Source organism: Perca flavescens, chromosome 6, assembly GCF_004354835.1.
Source record: "Perca flavescens isolate YP-PL-M2 chromosome 6, PFLA_1.0, whole genome shotgun sequence".
In the NCBI taxonomy this organism is placed as follows: Eukaryota; Metazoa; Chordata; class Actinopteri; order Perciformes; family Percidae; genus Perca; species Perca flavescens.
The window spans coordinates 17,485,737-17,505,497 of record NC_041336.1 but is presented as its reverse complement, the minus strand read 5'-3'; the positions used below and the strand labels follow the sequence as shown (position 1 = coordinate 17,505,497).

General features: G+C 39.5%; 3 protein-coding genes across 4 annotated transcripts; 1 reads left to right on the top strand and 2 right to left on the bottom strand.

Moving 5' to 3' along the window:
• Positions 1-397: 397 nt before the first annotated feature.
• Positions 398-6,462, top strand: trpv6 (transient receptor potential cation channel, subfamily V, member 6). Its single transcript, XM_028580942.1, has 17 exons — positions 398-464; positions 569-716; positions 836-933; positions 1,023-1,145; positions 1,403-1,543; positions 1,674-1,772; positions 2,256-2,431; positions 2,542-2,688; positions 2,789-2,868; positions 2,994-3,129; positions 3,419-3,505; positions 3,595-3,671; positions 3,757-3,922; positions 4,136-4,202; positions 4,335-4,603; positions 4,714-4,820; positions 6,043-6,462. The coding sequence occupies exons 2-17, from the start codon at positions 586-588 to the stop codon at positions 6,296-6,298; spliced, it is 2,160 nt and encodes a 719-aa protein (XP_028436743.1). The 5' UTR covers positions 398-464; positions 569-585; the 3' UTR covers positions 6,299-6,462.
• A 126-nt stretch (positions 6,463-6,588) lies between these two features.
• Positions 6,589-12,309, bottom strand: si:dkey-26c10.5 (CD209 antigen-like protein C). Of its 2 annotated transcripts, XM_028581039.1 has the most exons (7): positions 12,200-12,309; positions 11,864-11,962; positions 9,240-9,344; positions 8,833-8,961; positions 7,987-8,156; positions 7,778-7,875; positions 6,589-7,091 (listed from the first exon to the last, which is right to left on the bottom strand). In XM_028581039.1, the coding sequence occupies exons 1-7, from the start codon at positions 12,276-12,278 to the stop codon at positions 6,980-6,982; spliced, it is 792 nt and encodes a 263-aa protein (XP_028436840.1). In that variant the 5' UTR covers positions 12,279-12,309; the 3' UTR covers positions 6,589-6,979. The 2 variants fall into 2 exon arrangements, with proteins under 2 accessions (XP_028436840.1, XP_028436841.1); XM_028581040.1 differs by lacking the exons at positions 11,864-11,962; positions 12,200-12,309 and adding an exon at positions 9,424-9,627.
• Positions 12,310-12,745: 436 nt separating this feature from the next.
• zgc:92606 (gamma-aminobutyric acid receptor-associated protein-like 1) lies at positions 12,746-17,278 on the bottom strand. Its single transcript, XM_028581069.1, has 5 exons — positions 17,106-17,278; positions 15,470-15,559; positions 15,135-15,213; positions 13,709-13,827; positions 12,746-13,165 (listed from the first exon to the last, which is right to left on the bottom strand). The coding sequence occupies exons 2-5, from the start codon at positions 15,557-15,559 to the stop codon at positions 13,100-13,102; spliced, it is 354 nt and encodes a 117-aa protein (XP_028436870.1). The 5' UTR covers positions 17,106-17,278; the 3' UTR covers positions 12,746-13,099.
• Between the last annotated feature and the right edge of the window lie 2,483 nt (positions 17,279-19,761).

Here is a 19,761-nt window from a genome sequence, read left to right as displayed (position 1 = left end):
CCAAATTGTCATAGTGGCCATGCAGGTTTTGGTGGTAGTTGGTGGAATGCAGATAGGCCTGGTGACAACAGTGAGATATACTGGGATTAGGAACTGGACCATTGTCACTTCACTTTTAAGGTGACAGAATACAGCCGGAATTTCACATTGGCATGATAAAGTGAGTTGAACCTTAAAGTGCAACTTTCCCTGTGGGATTCCTGACCTGCGGTAAAAGTCTACCTGCTCATTACCGCCTCACTCTCTCTGTCTTACCTGTCCACTGTTCACTCATCCTCCCTCTCCAACCCATTCATTCTCAAGACCTCCACATGTCTCCTCCCTCCTTGCTGAGGTCATATATAACCCAGCAAGGGTTTTCACTTCTCCTCAGGGACATTTTACAGGTGTTGTCTCCAACTTTGACAGAGTGTTATGACTGAGGATTTCAAGAAGTTGAGGAGCAGCACTTGTATTGTTTAAGGGTGAGATTGAGACACTTATTTTTTTGTTCATTTGTTTTATTGTACTTTATTTTGAAAACTTTTTTTTATTCACTGCTTCTCACTTTTTCATTTGTCTCTTCCAGACAAACATCAGGTGTCAATGTCTCCGTCTCTGGCCAGATCTGCTCCGAGCGAGCTCAACCATTGGTGGAGCCAGCTGAGGTTTCGTCTTCAAAACAAGAAAGGATGGAACGAGATGTTGGATGAGACGTTTCTGCTCCACACAAAATAGTAAGAAACTCATTTTCCACTGCTTCCAACAATGAATTAGATTGTGTCTAAATGAATTACATGTAGGTGTAAAGCCTAGTCTTTTTAATTTGAATACATGTGTTGTTTTTGTCCCTCAGCATAAATGACATTCCTCTCTTCTATGAGGCTAAAATGAACAGTGTCGGCTCCATCAAGAAACTGCTGAGTTGTGCGTCCACTAATATCTTTGAGAGAGGTAAGGCCCTTTCCTTTGAACTGTGAATGTTGTTATTTCAGAGTAGTGCAGACAGTTGTAATGTGTGAAATTGTAATCCTCTCACTCAGGGGCTCTTGGTGAGACGGCGCTTCATGTTGCTGTGATGGCTGATAACCTGGAAGCTGCCATGGCTCTGATGGACGGAGCTCCTGAACTCATCAACGAGCCTATGACATCCGAGCTCTTCCAAGGTTGACACACAGAAACTTACAGACACAGAAACAAGCACAAACACACACCATGTGGTTTATATTTTAGTGTACGTATTGGCATGTAAACTTATCAACTTTATGGTAACTAAGAAAATGAGGTAGAATTTATCAGACAGTATAATATAAAATATTAAAGAATGTAAGAGGATTGAGGGAAGTTTAACCCATTCAGTTTATTGTGTTTTGTACTACATCACTTCAAATATGGATGTATTGCTCATTTTCTTTTGTCTCAGGTGTTACTCCTCTCCACATCGCTGTGGTGAATCAGAACATCAATCTGGTTCATCATTTGATCAGTCGTGGGGGTGACGTGGCTACACCTCGAGTCACCGGTCTGTACTTCCGGAAGAGGATAGGAGGACTCATATACTATGGTAATGGGGTGGCTTTAGCCACACTGAACCCCAAATTGCTTCTAATGAATGTGTATGCAAAAATGTATGTGTTTATGCGAAGTGACACAAAAACAGATGGTGTTTTTCAAAATGTACATTTGGTCAACAGGTGAGCACATCCTGTCTTTTGCTGCGTGTGCTGGGAACGAGGACATTATCTCCATGGTGATCGACGCAGGGGCCAGCACCAGAGGCCAGGATTACCGTGGTATGAAATACGTCTTCTTGTATTTTTATTTATTTATTTTATTACATTTATATAGCGCTTTATCATAGACACTCAAAGCGCATTTGGGGGGGGGGTGGGGACTGCTCTCTAACACCACTAATGTGTAGCACCCACCTGGGTGATGCACGCCTTACGACGCCAAACACCAGAACGCTCACCACACATCAGCTAGTTAGGAAGGGGGAAACCGGAGAACCCGGAGAAAACCCACGCAGACATGGGGAGAACATGCAAACTCCACACATAAATGGATTTGAACCCAGAACCTTCTTGCTGTGAGGCCACAGCACTAACCACTGGGCCACCGTGCTGCCCACCGTGCTTTCTTCTTGTAGGAGAGTTGGAGAAGAATACAGCCTTATTTTACATCTGTCTTGATATTTTGATTATTAATGGCCTTCTGCTCGCTCTTCTTGTTCCTTGTCTACCCTCTTTTTTTATTCCCTTGTTTTTCTTGTTTAGGCAACACAGCGCTTCACATTTTGGTTCTGCAGCCCAACAAGACGATTGCGTGCCAGGCCATTGACCTGATTATGGCACGCGATGCAGAGCTGGACCAGTCCGTGCCACTCGACATGGTGCCCAACAACCGAGGCCTTACACCTTTTAAACTGGCTGCCAAAGAGGGAAACATTGTGGTGAGTGAAGCCCTGGGGGGGCTTACAGTGTGAAATCCAAACATGAAAGGTGGAGCAGATTATTTCACTAATCCTATCCTCACTGCCGAGATTTGCTCTCTCTCTTTCAGGCATTTCAGCACCTGGTTAATAAAAGGCGTGTAGTCCAATGGAGTCTGGGCCCCTTGACCTCTAACCTGTATGACCTGACGGAGATAGATTCATGGGCCGACGACATGTCAGTGCTGGAGCTCATCGTGGGCGGTCACAAGAGAGAGGTACAATACAAGATGCACTGTATTTTGGGGAAAATAATGATGAATGATGTTGATGTGAAGCAGAGAAGAAATTAAAAGCTGATTTCGTTTTGTTCTCCAGGCAAGAAGGATACTGGAGTTGACTCCTGTGAGGCAGCTGGTCAGTCTGAAGTGGAACCTGTATGGAAAACATTACTTCAGGTAAAGTTTGTTATCTGTAGTCAAATATCTGAACCGTACAAATGTCCAGTCTTTTAACAGTGTTTTTATTTCTTTTATTTCTTTGTCTTTTCTTCGTTTTTCAATTTCTTCTTTTCCTGTGTCAGGCTGCTGCTGTTACTGTATCTCCTGTACATCGGGACCTTCACACTGTGTTGTGTATTTCGCCCTCTGAAGGACGCTCCGGAGAACTACACACAGTCAGAAATGGACAAAACCATCCGGGTCCAGAAAACATTTCATGTGTGTAAATTAGACATTTTAGTGTGACCACATAATATTTTTTATAACTAACTACGCAATACTTTAGTATTACTATGTACTTTTTTACTTCACTATATTTATTTCACAGCTTGTAGATCAAATACTATGATCTACAAAAACTCTACTTTGCTCATAGTTGGACCGTATCTGTTCATATGTATACTGTGCATGTGTAAATGTCAAACTGTGCACCTGCATATGACATGCAGTCTAATAATAATATGCTTTTAATATTAGTACATCTATATTTCCTCTCTCCATGCCTCAGGAGAGTTATGTGACACATGAGGACAACCTGCGGCTGGTGGGTGAGATCATCAGCATCCTGGGAGCTTTTGTCATCCTGTTGCTAGAGGTAAAATTATGAAACATGCTTTATCTTCATACATACTGTGTATATGTATATTGCACTGCCACATTCACCTGTACTCCCTATTCCAACAGATCCCTGACATACTGAGAGTGGGGGCAAAGCGCTATTTTGGCCAGACAGCACTGGGAGGCCCCTTCCATGTTATCCTGTGAGTCGAAAACCCCATCTTAGCAGTATAATAAAGGTCACTGTCCTGAAATACCCTTTAACCTCTCTGTTGTTGTTTTGACCAGTATCACCTACGCGTGCCTGGTGGTACTGCTGTGTGTGTTCAGAGCCTGCGAGGTGCAGGGAGAGGCTGTGGTGATGGCAGTGTGTTTAGTTCTTGGGTGGAGCAATGTCATGTTCTTCGCCCGAGGTTTTGAAATGCTCGGCCCTTATGTCATCATGATACAGAAGGTAGGACTCAGTCACAGTGGTGCATGCTAGTGGAGCTCATGAGTCATGTAGAAATAGTTTGTTACACGCACACTGACACACACACACAAACACACACACACACACCTGTACCGAAATGTTTTGAAGCAGATGTATTCAGTTGTTGTTTTGGTTTTTGAGGTTCACCTATTTGTGTTTGCAGATTGACCTAACATGTGTCTCATTTCCCCCTAGATTATATTTGGAGACCTGACCAAGTTCATGTGGCTGAGTTTCATTGTGCTCATTGGTTTTTCCACCTGTGAGTATATTCTGGGCGACATATACAAACAAGCATTTAACCCTCACGCAGCTTGTGAGATAAGAAATTCTTGAAATAAGATAGTTTAGACTTTTCTACTCTCTCACATACTTTAAAAAATTGTTTTCTCAGCCCTGTGGGTGGTGTATATGACCCAGGAGCCTGAGTCCATTCCTGCATATCGCTCCTTTCCCATCACCCTCTTCTCCCAGTTTGAGCTCAGCGTGGGCCTCATAGATCTGCCTGTCGACCAAACCATCACCACCCACCCGATCGTCTACGTGCTGCACTGCACCTTCTCTGTCGTCTCCTACATCCTTCTTCTAAATCTACTGATAGCCATGATGAGTGACACACACTGGAGGGTGGCCCAGGAGAGAGATGAGCTCTGGAGGACTCAGGTAACTACACATACACACAAACACACACACACACACACACACACACCATCATTATCATGTCCCTGTGCATTACTGTCATGGTTACAAGCTGTAATGATGATGTTGTACAGGTGGTAGCCACAACGCTGATGCTGGAGAGGAGGCTGCCCCGCTACCTGTTGCCTCGGCTCGGGGTGTGTGGGCTCAAATACGGTCTGAGGGAGCGCTGGTATCTCAGGTAAGACAGTACTGCAGTAACAGAAACAGAAGCTTTAAAGCCCCTGGAAGTCCCGTCCACTTCAAACCTTAGAGAAGAGCACAGTCAAAAACACGTACGGAAATCTCTTATGTGAACAAACAACAAAAACGTTTTGGTAGAAAATAATGTGTCCATGTGTGACCCTATCAAAAAAAAGAAAAGGTTTCCAGAGCCTTTAAAACACCTTTAAATAACAAAAGTTGCACTGGAAATGTCAGTGCAGTGACAACATTTTAGGCTTACTATTTTTGCTCACAATAATCACATAGAGAGAATTTTGTCCACTGACCACAACCTAAGTGGTATTTAATGCAGCCACAAGTCATGTTGCGGTGTGAGTAAGAAGCACAACTCTCACTCTTGCAGATCTATTATTATCACACCTCCTCCATCTAAATACGGACTGCATCAGCTTATCATGTAGGTCAGAGGTTCTCACATTTTTTTCAGCCAAGGAGCCTTAACAAGATAGAGAATATACCGGGGACCCTATCACGTATGTCCCTTGGAGTAATTCAACGTAGTTTTTATTTTATTTATTTTTTTACACTTCTTTGTTTAGTGAAAGAACCCAAGAGAAATGTATTAGAAAGATATTAGACATGTATTAAACATATTTGCAGATTGTAAGAGTTATTTGTTAGATTAAAAAGTAATGCATGAACTATTATAGATTTAACATTTTAAATATTTTTTTAACTATGTTGACGCCTTTTGTAAAAAAAAACTAAAAACAAATGATTATGTCATAAATTAATCTATTTAAATTAATAATTTTCACGGGCCCCCTGGTAGAGTGCCACGGACCACACTTTGCATTATGGGAAATGTAGTCATCTCTAAAGTTTGACCCATATGAGTGATCAAAAGTCAGGATATCTTGGCTTCTGCTGTTTAGTTTGTCTCTTACGACTCCTCCAACTTAAGGGAAGCACTATACCAAATTATTGGCTCACCCTTTTAAACATCATGTTGATAGTTCATATATCTAATTCTTATCTAGTGTTTTAAGCCATCAATCTGCTAGGGACTGCAGATGAAAATTAGCCTGCATGGCTAAATCTAGCATTGTTTGCAACTTTACATGTTGGACTTTGTGCTCATGTTGATTAATGTGCGTTGTCTCTTTTAAATAAAGAAACCAAAAAAACAAAACATAGTGAGAGTATTTGAGTGCCATTTCACTCTTCTATCTTTGCAGGGTTGAGGACAGAAACGACCCAATGTTGCAAAAGATGCGGCGTTACGCCAAGGTTTTCTCTAAAGACGAGGAAAAGGAAAAGGAGGGATTGGAGAAGTCTGACACGATAAAGGGGTCCATCTCAGGAACCCCCAAGCTCCGACCTAAAAACAATGCAAGGTCTCTGACAGGGTGGCAGATGATTCGCCACAGCGCTTTGGGTTTGGAGATGGAGCAGGAAGAGCCAGAGGAGGACCAGGACATTAAATATGTTTAGGAAGAGATTCTGCCTGAGCCTGAAGAGCATTCTCTGAGCCCTTCCTTCATCTTACAGTCCTGAACATATAAAGTACACAAAGTGTTTATGAACATACTTGCAAGACGAGGACTCAACCGACCCAATCTGTCTATACATTCAACTGTGCAATTATTCCAGCAGTATTATGCTTTAGAAAAGAGTGTGTTATTTTTTTATATTAAATAGTAGAAGCAGTAATAGTAGTATAATATAAAACTGTAACAGTAATATTTGCTCAGCTAATATAAAGTGAAACAAACATCAACTTATTATGTATATGTATGAATGTTTTTTTTAATATCAGAATAAAATCTTGTTGAAACAAACTTACTGGCCCTCATTTGTGAAAAAAGTCAAACAGCAGTTTATAGAATCATAAGAGTAAAGTACCCTAAATAGTGCTTATAAGCTTAAATGACATGTTAGAATACAAATAAGTCAACACAATGCTACACAAAAATATAATGTATACAACAAAATCTGACTAATAATTTCATTCAAATGTTACACATAAAACTATAATCTAAAAAGCTTCATTGTCTTTCTTTGCTGGATATTACGGATTGAAGTGTGAAGTGGAAAGAGACATGATTATAAATGTTATGGAGGACTTGATGCTTATTGATGCTCATTTTTCTGTTAAAACGGAGACAGAAGTTGTCAGAGCTGCACCTGACAGATGAAGTAGGTGTAGTCTGTGCAGGAGGCTTTGAACCACTTCTCACTGCTGAGGATCCCACAATCCCCCTCTAATGGGTTGTCTGCCCAATAACTGCAAACAAAAGTAAATAATATTGACTATTATATTGTAATCACAGGACATTGTGGTTATTAGTTTTTATGAAATGTGGAGAGAGAATAAATCTGTTTTCTTTTCTTTCCACTCAGTGGCCACTTTATTAGGTACACCTGTAGGCTACACTCTAATCCAATTCAATACAAGAGTCCTTCCATAACATATATCTGAATTTTTTAATTCAATTTGCATGTTTTAGCATTAAGGTTATAGTTCACTATAGTATAGTGGTGGTCAGAGGTGTTTCTAATATTCTGACCCCTTATAGGACAAAAAAATAGAAACACCTCTAAATATAATGCAGTATAGTACAACATCATCTTGAACTATGACCTCAGTAATAAACACATAACTGACAAAAGCCGAACAGACCGTACAGGTGTACCTAATAAAGTGGAATAGAGTGTATTTTTCTTACTGAAAGTGTCAACTACATAAAGAGCAATTCCACAAAACATTTATATTTTGCTTGCTCTTTATGAATTGACAAAACATAAAACTGGCACATATTTACCACTAACCCACCCTTATGTAATCTAAAAGATAGATAGATAGATAGATAGATAGATAGATAGATAGATAGATAGATAGATAGATAGATAGATAGATAGATAGATAGATAGATAGATAGACGATTAGTCGATTCATCAATCATTCATCACCTCTCTCGCAGCACAGTGTTGTTGACCCAGGTCCATGTGGCTCCTTTGTGTCTCAGTCCAATCCAGTATTGCATTTTCCCTTGCATAGCCAGAAAACTCTAGAAGGGAGAGCACCATTGACATTTACAAAAAATATACTGTGCCAAAATCACCATTTGTAATGCATGGTTATACTTCATGGTCAGGGAACAGATTGATATCAGATCCACCTGAACTCTCTGGCTGGTAACAACAGCCAGACCTCCTCCTTTGGCAATGCAGATCTTCTGGCTATCGTCCCAGCTCCGCCTGAAGGTGGACAGGAAAAAACACGACCGGTCTAAAGTCAGCCACCCATCAGCGCACTGCTGACAGCCGCGATCTGCAAGGAGAGACGGATCTGGGCAGAAAACAAGGAAAACAAAAGGTCACTCAAATGTGGACTAAATTGCACAAACAATGAAGCGTTTACTTCTTTTCTGCATCTTTAATTAGCTTTATTTTTTTCCTTATTGTTTTAATTACATTTTATTCCCATATGCTCTGTAAACATGCAGTGGACGACTTAGGCTGTCTGAGTAGAAGGGGCGAAAAACAATTAAAAGGATACCAGCAGCATGTGGTGGGGGACCAGCGTGCAGAGTTTTCTTGCATGTAGGGCAGCCTATGGCACTGCATCACGTTTTCTCCACTGTAAGGGCACTTCATTCAGTTTTCTTGCACATTGGCCCACCACAGAGGGCACTTTATAATGTTTTAACTATAGGGGCATCCAAGAGCAAATGGACTGTTTGTAATCATATAGCACTCTTAAAGGATTTTTGTCTAAAAACAAACAATTAAGTTATCTGATTCCTGATTTCTATTTATTTAAACGTTCTCAGTTCTCTAAAAAACAAGCATGTGAACTAACTTCCTCTGTTGCCTGTTTAAAAAACTATTTGTGGAAGCAGAACTGTCACCAGAAACAATGCGAATAAAAATAAAGTATGATTTGTTTGTCTTTTGATTTAGATGCTTCTTTGGCTTGTGCAAGGTTTTCTACCATGCATTTTTCTACCTGGTATCACACTCACATTGAGGCTGAATGTTGGGGAAGAGAGCCTGGCACTCCTTGTGGCTGCATGTTGGAGCAAATGGAGGACTTTGTCTGTTTATTGCTGCAGTTTCCGCTCTCTCTGGGCAGACAGTGGAGCCAGTTTGGACTAGAAAACAGAGCACAGTGGGAGGAGTTATAAGGGAAAAGAATGATGCCCCCAGGCTGCAGCAGAGCCACACTTATCTTCCTGTATCATTCTGTTATTAGGAGCAAAAATTGATCAAAAGCAAAGCGATTTCTTCTATTTCTGCCCTCCCAGTGATACCTACAATCCTTTCATGATCTGCTTTGGTGCTACAAACCAATTCTAGACAGTTTTTTTTTTGTTGTTGTTTTTTTGTTTTTTTTACAGTTTTGGCATGATCCATTGCGGCAGATACTCACGTTTCACACTGAGGATAATGACGACCAGCAGTAGGACCAGGCAGATTATGGTGAGGAACAAACATGCAGCACGGTACAGACGTGTGTTTCCTTCAGCCTGTTTGCCTGAAAGACATCAGCCTGATGTTAGAAAGATATTTGAGAATGAGCACAAACACAAACAACCATCAAGGCTCTGGCCTACCTTTTCCCCCCTCCAGTTCAACAGATAACTTGGACTCGGGTGACAAGTTTTCACTGGCAACATCTTTTTTGTCCTCGCCATAACTGCGCCAGAATTTGATGTACATGGCGAAAAGGGTCCTGGGATTTGTGATGAAGCTTGTTTACCCTGTCCTGCTCGGTCTGCCTGTCCTGCTGACTCATGCCTGAGTGCTTTTATAAGACGCCCCCCTCCTCCTTCCTTGTCTCGTCTCCATGGAAATGTGACATTCACCGATTCCTAAATTATTCATGGGGCACAGTGCTCTGCTTGTCCTTCAATTTCCAAAACTTTTATTGTGTCTCTCTTCGTCTCTTCCTTTGAGAGTGAGTGTGTGAGAGAGTGGCCGACAGATACTGTATAGTTACTGGAGACATGTTACCCAAAACAACAGATAGGAGGTATCCTGAGGTCATTTCAGGCGAGTGTTTGTGTCGAACACAGTTCACAGACAGAACATGGTCATTGACACAGAGCTGAAGCTTTAAATATGTGATTAAAGTTCAGGGCTGTGTGTAGAAAGTCAAACCGGGCCATAAAAAACATAGAGCTTGTTTGGCAACAACAAGCTCTGTGTTTTTTATGCCCCGGTTTTTATGGGGGATGAAGCTAAAAAACAAAGACTATTTCCTTGTAGAGAAAGGGGCGATAATTTCACTCAAACTTTTTAAGGAAAATATAATAAATTGTGACATAGTAGCTTTAGTGTGCTTTATTTTTAATCTCTATTACAATTAAAGGCTTGTTGTTCAAAACGGTAACACACTGCTGTGCTATTTTTCTTTTTTTCAGTTTCACAAAATAGAGACAGTAGGCTAAAGTGAATATATACAGTATATATATATATATATATATATATATATATATATATATATATATATATATATATATATATTAACAAATTATTTCATAGTAGTGATAAGAAGCCTAATGTTATATATTTGTGTTTTGTTTCTTTGCATGTTTAAAGCTATAGTGCATGGTGTCTGTCTCCCCCATGAGGAATTCTAAGTAATGACCATAGACTGTTAATATTAATTTAATAATAATATTTACAGTCAATGGTAATGACAACAAATCTGCCGGCGCATCCAGATGATGCACGCCTTCCGTAATCGCGCACCACCCCCACCCATCTTCCGCGCAGTTGCTATGTAGCCAAGGAGGACACGGAGGATTAAAAAAAAACATGATGGACTCTTCAGAAGAGGTCATTATCTTCATTCGATTTTCTGCGCCCGAAAGACGCCAGACATCATTTTCTAAACGCAGCCATGCTGAGAAATCCAGAGAGAGTTGTGTGGCGCTGATAGTCTTAATTAGCTTTGTATCAACTCATTTGGCAATGGCTTGAATGTTAACGGACGTTTAATAATATCTTATTTTAGACAACGATGACTACTAATGTAAACTTGATTTGTCTACTGCACCAACGTACTGCTTTGTGGTAATACAACTTGACCTGTTACGTCTTTAAATACGCTCTTATTATGAGCCTAAGAGTCGGAACAATAACGGGCATTATCACTGTAATAAAGATGTTATAGTTGATTACACTTTTTTTTCCCAGAATCGCTGATTTACAACTGATGCTTTTATTGTTGTTTTATGAGAACGTATTTTTTTTATGTACAGTAGCATGGAGACCATGGTGATGAAAACACATTTCTCAGCAATGTAGGGGAGTTGATACAACGCCCTCATATTTGTTTGTTTTACTTCAAAATGTAATTTAGTGTGTGGAAAATATGATGAAGCAGTGTTAAAACAACATGTGTTACAGAACACCAATGAAGACCTTTTTCCAGAAAGACAAGCATGCAGAACTTAGAGGCAGAGGTGGAAAAAGTGTTCAAATATTTTACTTAAGTAAATGTCGTAATACCACATTGTAAAAAATACTCCTGCCTTTAACAACTTATTTAACTCATTATGCAGAAAGCAGATTTCAGAATCATATGTACTATATTACTGGATTATAAATAGTGATGCATTAATGTATAAGCATCATTAATGTTGCAGCTGGTAAATGTGGAGATAATTTCCACGACTTTATATACTGCTGTGCTGGGTAGTCTAAACAATTATGATACATCATAATGTATTAGGTTAATATGTTGTGTAAACATTCTCAATCTGCAAAGTAACGAAAGCGGCCATGACAATGTAGTGGAGTTTTAAAAAGTACAATATTTGCCTCCAAAAGGTAGTTGAGTATTCAGTAGCATACATGGAAATACTAAAATAAAGTACAAGTATTTCTTGAGTTTTATTGTTATTTATTATTTCTTTTTATTATTATTACTTGAGTAAATGTACTTACTTCCACCAGTGCTTAAAGGCATTCTGAAACATGCTGTCTTTGGCATTTCAGCTGTAGGCTATATCAAACACATACATTTTACATTTATACATTTTGTACCTGCTTTTGTTTTATCCGGAGCGCCACCAAATAAAGCTTCTGAATAGATGTCCTCAGATGGATTTTTCAGTTTAGAGTAGTGGCCTGGTTCTGCTTCCTCTAAAGCCAGGCAAAGACACAGACAGATATAGGTTACCAGACATCTGGAATTTGCTTTTAAATATTAAATGCATTGTGAACTAAAATATAAAATATCTTAATATTATCTTTTTAAGTGTTTCATAAAACTTTTTGGAAATATTAGTGATAACAAAATTTTTTTTGTAAACCGGTATATAAGTTGTATTTTCTACTCTTATTATCAAGTGTTATCTGATTAAATGAAATGTCTGATACCTTCAGTTTTGACCTCCAGCACTGGTTCACTTCTTTCACCCTCTTTAATGATCTCCTGCATCTCCATGGCTCTTTTCATCTGTTTCTCTAACTTTCGATTTTCTGGGGAAGTCTTTCAGACCCAGCTAGTCATCTGACAGTTGAGTTATGTAACCTTTTATAATGCAGCCTGAATTGCCTGTTGCAAACATTTTTTTATTGTATTAAGTTTAATAATTTATAAATACAGTCTATAAAAGTTTCCAGTGACTCAACTAATCGGTAAATACAGAACATTTCCTCATGAAGTTTCTCCTTTCTTTGTGCTTCCCCGCCTAAACGACATACAGGGTACAGTGGCTTTGGGGGAATGCGCTTTGTGTGCATACATATAGTCTCAACATGTTATTTAAGCATTGTGATGACAGAGTCTTGATTCAAAGGTGCAACTCAATACTCTGAATAATAAGGTTTTGATTTAAATGTTCATTTCAGCCTTTTTTTTTTATTGACATCTAAAACCACAGGTGTGGCAGATAGACACAAACACACAGAATCAGAAATATATGCATTTTCATCTTTATTTTCCACAAAGGTTTAGGATATTAATTTACAAAAAAACTATTTGCATTAAATACAGCAGACTGAGAAAGATGAGAGATCTGTCAACATAATTTCAATAACTTCCTTTTGCGATCGATGCATTCATTCTTTTTCACCCCTCTGTTCTAAAACACATTATGCTCATCCCAAAATACCGACCCCTCTGCCTTGTGCGAAGCATTTCTTCCACCATGTACTGTAGTTACTTATCAAAACTAATATAGAGAATAAAAGTGATGTGAAGCATTTCAAACAGCCTTAACTCTTTATCTCTCCGACAGTCTCATTCCCTCTCTCTCTCTAGTCTTTTGTCCTCCCTCAGGCACCGTACACACTCTCATTACTGTAGGTCATGTAGAGAAACAGGTCCTCTTCATGGTGCTCCTGGAACACAACAAGGCAAGAGAAAAATTAATAATTCAGCATGTCAAGTGTACTTGAGAGTGTGCACATGGGCTGACACACCCACACTAACCACATTAAACTGCTCGATAAGATGAACATAAGTATTATGGTTTTATATCTTCTTACCCTTAAAGAAAATCAACATACACACAAAGTGCTTTTTTTTTTTTTCAACATGTAACAAAATACGGGTTCCACTTTCAGAATGACAAAAACAAAAGAGTCAGATTACTGGCACACTATTTGTCAGATCAAGAAAAATGAAGCAACACTGCTGTCTAAGCAGATCTGTCGGGCACAGTCTGTGAAGACATTTTTGGTATGTTGTGTCATGAGGAGAAGGCTGAACATTTTTTGTGTGTAATCTGAAACTTTGCATTTATGTAGCCGTGAGCAGGCAAACTCACAAATAGCTTCAGAAGAGGACGGTGAACTGCCAATGTAATGTTGAATACGTTTGTTCTGGTGATGTGTGTTGGGGAGGATCCTTATGTGAACATGTGTCCGTATGGGTGCGGTTACCTCATATACAGCAGAGAGAGGGGAGCTGGATGGGGGGAGGGAGTTGTTGACGAAGAAGAAGAGTGCTTCCTCTGGTCTCAAAGACACACGCTGGCGGATCAGGAAGCACAACTGGCCCACTAAAAAAAATGAAGGACAGCGAGAAGGTCAGCGAGAAGCGAGGGTAACATTCATTTCATATGAAGAAACCAAGCAAGTGTGGGTTATGACCAAGTCACTGCTCCATTCTGTTAAAATAGAAAACAAAACAGGTGTACTAAAAAACTAAAAGAAAAAAGAAAACTTTATCAGATTCAATCAGAAAGACAAAACAACTACAAACAGTGATTTGCACTGTACAGTTTTACTTTGCAGCTGATTGTCTGGCAATCCAATCCTTTTTTAGAGCAGACATTTTGACTTGTCATAGCAGCAAACACACAGGTGGAATCATAGACGTTGGAAGTAGGGGTGTGGGGGGTGCGGCAGCACCCCCTATCGACAGCACCAAACTATTTATTTTTATAAAGAATTTACTTAACTTTTCTGAATTTCATATTACCTTACAACATAAATAATATAGGTTTTCATAACCTAATGATGGGATTGTCAGATTCTCTCGACATGTGCACATGCACTTTTTTTTTAATTAATATAAAGGGTTTTGTTAAGTGTTCATGATTGATATGAGCTGAGCTTCCATAAGCGCAGGCTGCCGGCCAAACAGCCTCATTTAAGTCTAGCCGCTACTTGATTGCATTCATTTTTGATTCTAATAAAATGCTTTTGATGAACAAGTTGCGATTCACTATGCATGAACATTTTAAAACCACTATAGCTCCTGCTTCAAACCAATGTGAGTGACGAGACACAAGCCTGTCTGTCTGTCAGTCCCGTTCTCAGCTGAGACGCTGCGTGTCCTGCCGAGCAAAGAGCGGAAAATCGTCTTCAGTGTTTTGATTACTAAAAGAATTGATGACAAAACACTTTAAGAACCGCATTGATTGCACAGACAGGGAACGTCCTTATTACACGGGCTACTTCGTACACCGGTGGCAGCAACTCGATGATTGCACACTAAGCATTAACAAGTCCTCTGAAAATGTTGCATTTTATATAGGCTACAGTACGACACAAAATAATAACTCGAGGCCACGCAAAAATATTTTCTCTAAATATATATTAAAATATGCAATGATTAAGATGAGTGTATATGATGAAATAGCGTCGTGTATAAGTGCCAGAGGCCCCGAGACCTCCCTACCTATCCTTGGATGGTGCATCAGCAGTAAGTTACCTGGCTGTCCAAACTTGATTTGGTCTCGTCCAAGTCACAGTTGTTTTGTTTAACCGATAAATCAGCCAGGCCAATAAATTGAGAGATTGCTAGATGTCAGAGTTATTTGAGAGAGAAAAACTGGGTTGGGCATGTATTTGTGTATTTCACCTGTTAGATCTGAGGGCACTAGATATTTCTTCTTGTCCAGTTCAGGAGCTCGTGACCTCGGGGCCCTCTCCACAATGATCTGGTAAAAAATTTTTTTAAAAAGAGTCATTAGTCGTCACTACCAGAGAAAAGATGTGTTCATGTGCCAAAATCTAAACAACAACAAATACATTCACACTACTTTACAGTTGAAATAAGAGAAAAAGAATTTGCTTTAAATAATGGTCTAGATGTCTTGGATTATGAAACATAACTTCCTATTCGAGTTGAATTGATAAAAGGTCACTAACAGTAAATATAACATGTTATTAGAAAATTAGCCAGGTCACACTGACCGGTATCTTGTCTGGATGCTTGGCCCGAACTCTCTCTCCCTCTGCTCTCCTCACCTCAAGTGCTACTGAGCGCTGGTACTGACTGCCCATCTGAAAACAACACAAGGAAACAAACAACACAAGGAAACATGAAGTCCCTCACAATAGCATTATTTACCAAGCAGACAAAGGAGAAAGAGCACTAGCTGACTTCACCAACCAGTGCACTCAGTCAACAAAAGATATTGGCCGCCTAAAGAGCAAAACATTGTTTAATGCAAGCTGAGATGCAGGCCTCTTTTAATCAAGTGTTTTGTGGAGGCCATATAGGGGCGGCCGGACATTTGACACTGTAAGAGATTTTTCAATTACTGTTAAAACAAAGAAGCTATCCCTATCTATTTGGTTGTATGTAGCCATTGTTTGCAAATCAATGAAAAGGGCTGCATTAAGCTTCTTCTTTTTTTTTACTATTATGGTTTAAAATGGCTAAAGAGTTAATCAATTATCAAAATTGTTGGCAATTCGTTTTTGGTTGATTGACTCAACTGACTGACTGATTGATTCAATTAATTAACCATGAGATTTAGATCTAGTATCATTGTTTGGCCTTTCTGGATTGACAGGATTTTTGCATCAATGGGATTAAATATTTGTCAAGTGATTAATCAATTCAGGGTATAGGTTCTACATTTTCAGGGTTTCCCATACATAGGTTGTCATTTTTCTGCTGAATAATTAAAAATTAAATCTGCAATTGTTTTGAAACCTGATTAAAACGGTTCAGTCATTTCAAAGCAAAAATAGTGAGGAAAACGCAAAACATCTCCTCATTTTAGTTGATCAAATCAAATGAGAGTACTTGCTGCTTTTTTGTCCAAGATCATTGTGAATTAGATATCGTTCTGTTTTGAAATTTTGGTCGAACAAAACTAGCCATTTGAAAACATCAGCTACTGTATGAGAGGTTGTGATGGCCTTTTGATCACATCATTTACTGGATTGGCCCAACGACTAACATTCTAATCTGGTTATTTTATCAATGATTTTAATTCTCAATTTAATTTCCAGAAAATGTAGTTAATATTTTATATTGATATAAAAGATTTTACCTCTAGACCATTCTGTCAGAAATGAGAGCCTTTGTAAACAGAATAAACATAGTTCTCTTTTCAATAATCCCACATATAACTTTACACAACATGTTCACAACAAAGCTGTAGGTGTAGTAAACAGCAGTATCGCTGGGTAGAGGGTAAAGCTGACGATGGAATCACTCATCCACACAATATTCCCTCACAGTCGGCCAAAATCATCCTACTTCACTTCGGGTTTTCTTTTAGTGTGCAGATTGTTGTGGTCCCGATATTTTCTGGGTTCATAGTGGTTGGGGTCATCGTGAAGTGAGGCCACGTCACTTTTCACAACCGTATCGAGATCAGCTATAACTTACCTTCTTTTTAAGACAGAAAACAACCACACTAACTAGCTACACGAATCGTTGGGATTAAGCAATGTTAGCTTCCAACGTCTCTACGTCTATAACATGTAAAGCGTGTTGTTGATGGTCCACAATCACCTGTTTATGGCGCTAGCTATCAACGACAATGCTAACAGCTGCGGCTAACGGATAGCCAAGACGTAACTGTGCACATACCTTTGTAAAAGACAAAAACAAGTTTGACGCAAAACACGACAAATTGAGATTTACTCCAGTGGTCCCTTATGCCGTCAAGTTTCTCAAAAAGAATGCCCTGGTTGACAATTATTAGCTCAAAAAACAGTCATAACGTACGGGAATGCGATCATTTCAAAGATGTCGACTGGTCTACTTACTCTGCAGAACGAAAACAACAACAAACTCTGCAACGCCCGCCCACCACATCTGTGACCAATAAAAGACGAGTGTGTAGATTGACAGCGGAATCTGTCCATTCAGAAGGAATCAAAAGCAGGTTTGCAGTGCATTCATTGGATGAGTAATGCAGTCCGTCTACACTTGTTGTCGCCCCGTTTTCTATGAGTGATGACACAAATAGCCAATAGCAGGTCCTGGAAACTGGGCCAGCCGACGGGTCACGCCTATGGTCACGCCTCAGCAAGGCTACGTGCATTATCTGCACTGTTCTTATGCACACACACAAAAAAAGAAAAATTCTCTTTTTTCTGTAAACAGATCGTGCAGACACATGCCAGTAACGCACAGTAAGTGCTCGCAGTCAACGTGCAACATTGCTGTGGATGTACAATTTGTCACAGTTTTAACTATAAATGACCAAAACAGCTTCGGTGATAAAAAAAGAAAAACGCTTATGTTCAAAACAGTGGCGGCTGCTAGTCATTCAAAGAGGGGAAGCTCATTTTTGGCCTACATCATACAAATTGTCCATTTATTTATGTTATTATAATAATTATATTATTATTTATTATTATTATATAATTAAATTATTGCATTACTATTATACATATATATATAACATTATTATATAATTATATATAATATATATAATTATTATAATAATTTATAATATCCATGGGAAGGTTTCATCAAGAGGAATGGCCAGCAGTACATTTTCTTTGTCACAGCACAGCCAGCTAACTTTGTCATACCAGGAGAGCTGAACAGACCTGTTACTTTGCCCTGTCTTTTGCACAAAATCAATCTTAAGTGTTGATCTAACCCTGCTGTTTAATTCTAAGTTTCTCCTCGTAAGGAAGACTTTCAAATGGCTTCGCCAAAATCAGGTCGACAATATTAGCATTGTCTGCAGCGTTTGCTAGCTGGCTAGTTCACCCCTACAACACTAGCCTAGCCTACTGTATGAATGAATGAATGAATGAACAAACATCTAACAAAACGATATCAAACTCGAAGGAGGAAATGTAAGAATTAGGTTAAACTGAAACAAGGAATGTGGTGTATAATTGTATGAAATGTATGATGAAAATTGGCTAGGAATACCAAGAAACAGGTTGCAGCAGTTCGTCTTTCAACTAGACTTGTAAAATCCGCGATGGGACTGAGCTGAGCTCTGCTTGAAGTTGAACAGCTTCGGCGACTTTTTAATAGTACAAAATCGCTGTCAATCAAAAGGAGATACAGTCCTTCGACAGACCCTCCAATCATCACGCAGAAGCCCAGCGTCTAGGCCAGCCCCCTGCTCCACTGACCCCCAGAGACGCTGAGCGTCCGTGGGCGGGACATAATCGCAGCATTTATCCAATGACCGTCTAGTTTCGAAGCACTGACAAAAACTGCTCAAAGCAGCCCCATTGAAGTCAACGGACGCTAGGCTTCAACGGGGAAATGCACTGAGACGCTACGGGAATGTATGAGAAGGAAATCGAGTCAGCCAATTCTGAACCAACTCGTCTTCGAGATGAACGTATTCTAACGCATTTTAGTCAATAAAATGTTAACACAATAGTACATATTTGCCCATTTAAATTTTAGACATTTTGGGGGAAGCTGAGCTTCCCTTGCAGTCTTAAAGAAATCGCCACTGGTTCAAAAGTGATTTTATTCCACCAATCTGAGTGTATTGAAATGTCCTCACTGTGTAAGATATGTACATGTTTATGTCATCTTGTACATTTTGCACAATTTCTCTTAGCTCTCCTGCATGCAGGGGCCAACCTTTCAATAGACATGCACCGCACATGTTACTGTTAGCTTCTGTTCAATATACACAGATATAATACATTTTCCAAACAGCATTTCTTGGAAAAATGTGATTTCCCTTTAAAGGAACACGCCGACTTATTGGGAATTTAGCTTATTCACCGTAACCCCCAGAGTTAGACAAGTCGATACATATCCTTCTCATCTCCGAGCGTGCTGTAATGCTGTCTGACGGCTCCAGCGGCAGCAGGCCAGCACAGAACATGCAGGTAATGGTTCCAGTAATCCTTCTGCTCCAAATAACGCCAACATGTTCCTATTTACATGTTGTGATTTGTAGAGTGACAGCATGTACAAAAAACAACATAACATGAGACACAGCCATTTTCTAACCGTAAACAAAACGGGAACTATATTCTCAGGCGGAAGAATATAGTACTTGGGCAGAGTGATATGCTCGCAGCAAGCCTGTCTGAGAATATAGTTCCCAGTTTGTTTACTGTTAGAAGATGGCTGTGTCTCATGTTACGTTGTTTTTTGTACACACTATGACTCTACAAATCACAACATGTAAATAGGAACATGTTGGCGTTATTTTGTCACTTTTGTCACAATTCGGAGCAGTAGGCTAGTTGGAACCAGTTACCTGCAGGATCTGTGCTGGGCTAAGCTAATGCTGGAGCCGTCAGAC

Excerpts from the sequence above, each read along its gene's own strand:
- trpv6 (XM_028580942.1), top strand. The coding sequence starts at position 586 with ATGTCTCCGTCTCTGGCCAGATCTGCTCCGAGCGAGCTCAACCATTGG. Across the intron at positions 1,146-1,402 it reads GACATCCGAGCTCTTCCAAG|GTGTTACTCCTCTCCACATC; the intron begins GTTGACACACAG and ends CTTTTGTCTCAG. Across the intron at positions 3,672-3,756 it reads GGCCCCTTCCATGTTATCCT|TATCACCTACGCGTGCCTGG; the intron begins GTGAGTCGAAAA and ends TGTTTTGACCAG.
- si:dkey-26c10.5 (XM_028581039.1), bottom strand. The coding sequence starts at position 12,278 with ATGAAAAGAGCCATGGAGATGCAGGAGATCATTAAAGAGGGTGAAAGA. Across the intron at positions 8,962-9,239 it reads CATTATCCTCAGTGTGAAAC|TCCAAACTGGCTCCACTGTC; the intron begins GTGAGTATCTGC and ends TCTGTTTTCTAG. Across the intron at positions 7,092-7,777 it reads AACACTGTGCTGCGAGAGAG|TTATTGGGCAGACAACCCAT; the intron begins GTGATGAATGAT and ends TTTTGTTTGCAG.
- zgc:92606 (XM_028581069.1), bottom strand. The coding sequence starts at position 15,559 with ATGGGCAGTCAGTACCAGCGCTCAGTAGCACTTGAGGTGAGGAGAGCA. Across the intron at positions 13,828-15,134 it reads AGTGCCCTCAGATCTAACAG|TGGGCCAGTTGTGCTTCCTG; the intron begins GTGAAATACACA and ends CATTTTTTTTAG. Across the intron at positions 13,166-13,708 it reads CTCTCTCTGCTGTATATGAG|GAGCACCATGAAGAGGACCT; the intron begins GTAACCGCACCC and ends GTTGTGTTCCAG.